At 34.1% G+C, this 6,363-nt stretch overlaps 2 protein-coding genes across 2 annotated transcripts in view; one reads left to right on the top strand and one right to left on the bottom strand.

The window, feature by feature from the left end:
- Window positions 1–6,363, top strand: part of LOC106691486 (lachesin) — a gene marked incomplete at both ends in the record, with an annotated part of 42,537 nt that overhangs the window by 32,219 nt on the left and 3,955 nt on the right.
- LOC106691485 (N-terminal kinase-like protein) lies at window positions 3,577–5,652 on the bottom strand. The gene has a single exon (XM_014437272.2). The coding sequence runs from the start codon at window positions 5,549–5,551 to the stop codon at window positions 3,602–3,604; it is 1,950 nt and encodes a 649-aa protein (XP_014292758.1). The 5' UTR covers window positions 5,552–5,652; the 3' UTR covers window positions 3,577–3,601.

Below are 6,363 nucleotides of genomic sequence, written 5' to 3'. Positions count from 1 at the left end.
TTAAATAAAGCATAAATTAACGCTTAGTAAATTTTTATAAGCATAAAAAACAAAAAATATATATCCCAAAAATTGGTCAGTGTAACAGATGCCCAGTGTTGAGAGGAACCAGTTTCAGAGCATAGTGGAAACCTTTATTCTGGACTCAATGGGAATCCTACATCATCACTTTTAATAGACTTTGGGTATTGTTAACTCTATAAGCCTAAAAGAGGCTATTATAATTATAATTCAACTAGTCACAACTAATTCTCTCACATCCCTTTTAATATTTTCTTAAATCTAACTGATCAGTATGATGTGTATTAGTAATTCAACACAGTTGACCAGCCGCGATTTTTTATATCTCCTCTTTCTTGGTGTTTTTCCAGTAAATAAATATGTTTTAATTTAATAAAAAGATTATCTGGATGAATGTATATATGAAACCAGATAAAATAAAATAAAAATTAAAAACCTTTCATAAGTTTTCAATAATTTTTGTCAATTCTAAACCTAATAATTTTCTTAGGCTTTTTCTCTCAACTTTTATTTTTTTAAATTCTCCAACGTTTCGGCCCTCAGGACATTCTCAAGGATACAACCTTCAATATTGATGTCATTGCTTTTTAAAAACCCAAAATTGCAGGCTAATTGCCCTTGTCACATCTTTAAAATAAATTAATCATTATAATAATATCTTTAAGATTTAAAACTTTTTTACAAAACACTTTCCCTTCTTTCATTTATATTAACAACTTAAAACAGAACCTACCAATAAAATTATACAAATAAAAGTATGAATAGGTGAATAAATATGTGAAAAAATAAAATAGAGTGGGGGTATATGTATGTTAAAAAAGTAAGAAATATTTTAATTATGGATTTTAAACATAAGGAAAATAATTAAAAATGAATGTTAATTAAATTATATTAAAAATGTAAATTAATGATAAAAAAGTTATTGTTATATGATATGGTGAGTTCTAACCTGTTACAACAACAACTTAAAAACAGAACCTACCTTCTGTTTTTAAGTTGTAAATATAAATGAAAGAAGGGAAAGTGTTTTGTAAAAAAGTTTTAATTCTAGGATATCAATTTATTAAAAAAAAGTTATGTAAGTAAGAAATCTATTCAAAAACAATTTTTATGAAGTAATTATGATATTATTTTAATGATTAATTTATTTTAAAGATGTGACAAGGGTAATTAGCCTGCAATTTTGGATTTATAAAAAGCAATGACATCAATATTGAAGGTTGTATTCTTGAGAATGGCCTGAGGGCCGAAACGTTGTAAAATTTTAAAGAATAAAAGTTTACATAAAAAAGGATCAAACTTGTGTAAATTGATAATAAACCAAACCACTCTCAAACAATCATATATAAAAAATAATTAATTTAATTTTCTTATGTTTTGAATATTTTTGTCAATGTTAAGATAAAAAAAAAGTCTAAATCAAAAGATATATATATAATTAAAATGCTCGATTGTCTAACTTGTTTTTTGGAAACACTTCATTGAAAAGCACGTTGATTCAGACAATAATACTCCTACATTCTAAATAGACGGCATAAGGGAGCAACTAGATATTGCCTAGTTTAAAGTCAATAACCCTCATCAACTCAGTAGACAGATGCGATTAAATTGCATTCAAACATTAGCTGTCTTGTTGGGGCAACATATGCCAGAAGCACGCTATAGAGATAGCGGAACATTGATGAATATGGTAGCAGGATGATGAACTTTGTTGAAGAATAACTGATGAATAAACAACTTGACTGGAATTATTAAACTCCTCGCACATCCGGTGTTCCCATTCGATTCGATTTTCAGTTTCCTTTTTAAGTTACGGAACAGATTGCTGTTGTTGTTTTCAGTTTTAGGCTTAAGAGTAATTAAGAAAAACAAAACAATATATCAAATCAAATATTTTTGTGATTATTGAACAAAAAATAGTATAGATTCATTTGTTTCGGATTAATATTTCTACAATAATGCTTAAAACTTTATTGATTTGGCGCTTTGTTTAAAATCAGTCTCAACCTGTGTAGATGAGCAATCATCCTCTTACCGTTCATTATATTTAATTCCTAATTGTCCTAAAGACACATTACTGTAAAAATAATGACCACTGTGATATACCATTAATAAACCATTAATTGTTCAATAAATACATGTCAGAAACTAAGAATAACCATTGGAAAAATACTTAATACATAAAGAGAACCCAGAACCCTGCACCGATGCCTCCACAAACAATTAATATCAATGGTCATAACGTCTATACGGCTTTTAAATATCTTGGAGCACTAGTCACCGAAAAGAATGAACTGTGCAAGGAAATAGAGATCAGAATAGCAACAAGAAATCGCTGATTTTTTGCAGTGCATAAAGTTTTGAAGTTCAAAGATCTTTCTTGGAGCGCTGAAGTCATAGTTTACAAGAATATTATTCGCCAAACAGACACCTGTGGCTATGAGACATGGGTCCTGACAAAGGAGATGGAGAAACGACTATGCACCTAAGAAAGAAAGATACTCAGAAAACTATACCCTGACGGAGAGTGGAAAATTAGAAAAAAATGAAGATTTAAGAACATTGTGTAGTTAGCCAGACATAATTAGGGTAATAAAAAAGGGAAGGCTGATGTGTAGTGAATGAAGGAGGATCGTCTGCCAAGGAAGCTGCTTCTTGAAAAGCCGGATGGTACCCGAAAGTGAAGACGTCCCAGAATGAGGAGGCTAGACGATGAGGAGGCCTGCGCCAACATAGGCTTAGAAGATGGAGAGCAGTTGCTGCCGATAGGCATCATACCTGGTATGCAATCTGTGATGAGGCCAATGTCCTACAAAGGCAGTATTAATGAAAACGATTTGCGTCGTTTAAACAAACGAATGATTTGGAGCATGGTGGCCCTACTCTATAAGCCCTACTCTAATGCAACATTAGCTCCTCTAGTGGCCAATAGAGGAAGAAACAGACTCGTTAGTAACGTGTGGCCAAAGGCAAACGTTAGGAGCCTTTTTTTCTCTGGGCACATCTTTTCTTTCCTTGTTCAATAAAAATGCGTGAGTAGAACATTAAGACATTGTCTCCCCGGTAATAGAGGCGGGGACTGCGAAGGAGGAGGAGAAGGAATCATGAGAGGAAGTTTACCCCTTTCAATATCGTTTACGTCTATCTTTCATTGTCTATCGTATTATCTTTCATCTTCTTCATCATCATAACCATAAACAGCTGCAATTTCAATAGATCTTCAATCGAAATACATTAACCCCTTCTAACCAAAAAAAGTTTCCTTTCAACCACCTCCTAACACCATGTGTAAATTATTTAATTTTTTTTCTGTCAATTTATGTTTTTTTTAAATTAATTTTTATATATTTTTTTCAGTAAATTTATGTTTTATTTTCTTTGTATTTAATTTACAAATAAACTCCGATAACATTAACCGAACCAACATGTTGGTTCGGTAGCAGGTAGCACCTGACGTTCAGTTGAAGTTGTACTTCAAACACACTTGAGGAAATTAGTAGCTAGATCTTTCTCGGAATGAAATTCATGACATTTTGAAGAATAAAACGAACTACAGAGGGTTTTTAAAGTTTTATTGAAGCTAGTCTCTATCAAAAATATGATCTGACTTGATAGAACTGGTGCGCTTTCGTGGGATCCCTTCGGTTTGGCTCCGTTTGAGACTAACGTTGATAAATGTACTACCAACCATCGGACAAATTTGATTATTTGTATGATCCTCCATGCCCAGCTCACTTGGTGTCATGTCAGCAATTGTTAGGAAATCAGGACTAATATTTTCTTTCCTGCAGACGGGTTTTATATTATCTTCGATTGCGATTTTCTCAGGAATCATAGGATCCGTATTGTCCATATTTTTGAAATAACCCTTGGTAAAGGCCGTTAGTGCCCATTGGGCCCAGGACGGAGTGTTGTCACACGTCACACTTGTTACGTCTTTCTCTAATTCGACTTGTCTCTGAGGAAAATAGGAGACTTCCTCCAACTTAAGTAGCATTATTTTCAAAGTTTTAAAAACTATTTGCCTCACGTACGGTTCCTTATCGACCGTCAAAGAGACAAGCTGGGGCAGAACATTCTTCGCTATAGCATCGACAGTAAAGAACCGATGAGTAACGTTTAATGCATGAACAGCAGCCCTCCTCACGTAATGGTCAGGATCATTCAGAGCCAATAAGAAAGAGTAGAGAAGAACCTTTTGGCGTGTGCGGGGTTCCAGGCAGTAGGCGATGTTGGCCATGCAAATGGTCGCGTTCGTTCTAAGGTAGGTATTCTCATCGTTCTTTTGGATGTGGACGAGGTGCCGGATCATTTCTCGAATTACAGTTTTAGAAAGCTTTGGAGCCACATACATCATAGCCTTCACAGTCTCATCTCTTATCTGGGGGGTTGTATCCAAGAAACCTGCTGATATAATTGGATAAAGGTTATTGATGCTTTTATTATCGATTTTGTTAGCAATCTCGTTGATGTTCGTCAAAAGAGTAAACCGAGTGGCTCTATCCTTAGTGGAAAATAGAAACGCAACAAAAGGCTCCAAATGAGAGCGGAATTCATCTTCGTTCAATATAGAAGCAATCTTGGATACCACTGGGACAAGATATGAACCATTCTCTTCTTCGTGCTCATAAGCCTGCCGGATTTGTATCAGTATCCGATACACAATTATATCTTTTGGTATTTTCGTCACTACCTTGATCATATCTCTAGAAAGCTTACTTTTACCATCTCTGTCTTTGAGATGATAGCTGTTCAAACCCTCTAAAATTTTCGTTAACATGTTATCCTCACGACAAACGTCTATAAAGTTCGTGATAGTTTCTTGGCAACTTTGGTTATTACTTGTCAGTAGTTGAAAGACAGGGTGCAGCTCGTCAGGGATATCAACAGCATCCTTGAGGCTATCACAACTTTCTATTTCGCCATTGAAAGTTTCCCATAGCAGGACTCCAATACCCCAATCGTCCGATAGGGAATCCTTTTCGGGTGGACAGTACTTATCCAGCATTTTAATTTGCTTTGGAGGAAACTCTGACCTGAAATCCGTGACGTAGCCAAGATCCCCCAACTGCCAGGTCCCTTGGTCATTGACGAACACTGAGCCGTGGAAGATGTTGTTGTGGCGGAGGTCGACGCTGTTGAGAAAAGCCACAGCTTCGCCAATTGATGCCAGTCCCCACTTAAGGTACATTTCTCCCAAGTCTGCGCTACCCAGCTTGTGTAAGTAGGCGAACAGGGGTAGGCAATGATTAGTTACTAAATAAATGTAATTCTCATCTTCGTAACTGTCAACGTAAGTTAATATGGAAGGATGTTTAAACTTTTTCAATATTTTAACTGCTATTTTGGCATGGTTTAATAGATCTTCTCTGTTATCTATCTTTTTGTTATAAGTAAAAATGCTTACTTTATCGCCAGTGGCCTTTTTTATACCATTACTCACCGAAAATACAGAATAACCTCTGAAGGATACGATTTCTTCTTCGAATGTATAAGGAAATGAATCGCGTATGCTAAAAAAGTTTAGCATATCTAAAATGTAATTACACCTCTTCCAAATATTTGTAAGCTAAAGCATTTATGTATACTAACATTAACTTTATATTAAAAACAAAAAAATTGTATGATTGATGAATAGTAAGCTACACATGTTATCTTTACAGCTGTCGAGTACTGTTAGACCTAATAATAAATAGCTAATTGTAATTATTATTAATTATTAGTTTACTCACAACTACCTGTGCTAGATTGCTTTGTCTAATGTAAATAAAGTGCTCATGAAAAAGTTAAAAAGCGTATTTATATAAATCAAAAAATATTTTCTTCATATAAACATCTAAAATATCTTCAATTTAACAACGAAAACGAACCCTGAATTAAAATTGTAACTTATCATTAATACCACAGTTTCAGAGACTTGCTGTGTCGGACGTACTTTTCGGCAAATGATTGTTGTTTCATAATGGCTCATCAGCAATCAGCCAATGGAAATTATGGAAACCTAGATTAATATATTTTCCTGTTCTAAACCAGTAAGGATTTTACGTTTATTGTAAAGAATAAAATGTATGAAGAACATAATTGTGAGAAATAACTACAACACAAAGAAATTAGTGTGAACGGCCTCCGATAATCACTACCTTGAGACTTTTTTTTAAAATATATATTTATTGCTATTTACAACTGTACATTATAATACATTTAGTAAATCTGATCTAAGTTAAATTGGAGTGTTACAGGCGTGTAGAGAAACTATCCATTGGTAGCACTCTAACGATATTTTACATTAACTGGTTAGGGAGTTTACAATGGTAGGAGTGATATCTGGTTCGGGCTAGATCG

Source organism: Halyomorpha halys, unplaced genomic scaffold (genome assembly GCF_000696795.3).
Source record: "Halyomorpha halys isolate HHAL.00 unplaced genomic scaffold, Hhal_1.1 Scaffold2404.1, whole genome shotgun sequence".
Taxonomy (NCBI): Eukaryota; Metazoa; Arthropoda; class Insecta; order Hemiptera; family Pentatomidae; genus Halyomorpha; species Halyomorpha halys.
The sequence above is the reverse complement of the archived record's forward strand: the minus strand, read 5'-3'. Positions and strand labels throughout refer to the sequence as shown.

What these genes read in the sequence shown, in the direction of transcription:
- LOC106691485 (XM_014437272.2), bottom strand. Translation starts at nt 5,551, where the DNA reads ATGCTAAACTTTTTTAGCATACGCGATTCATTTCCTTATACATTCGAA.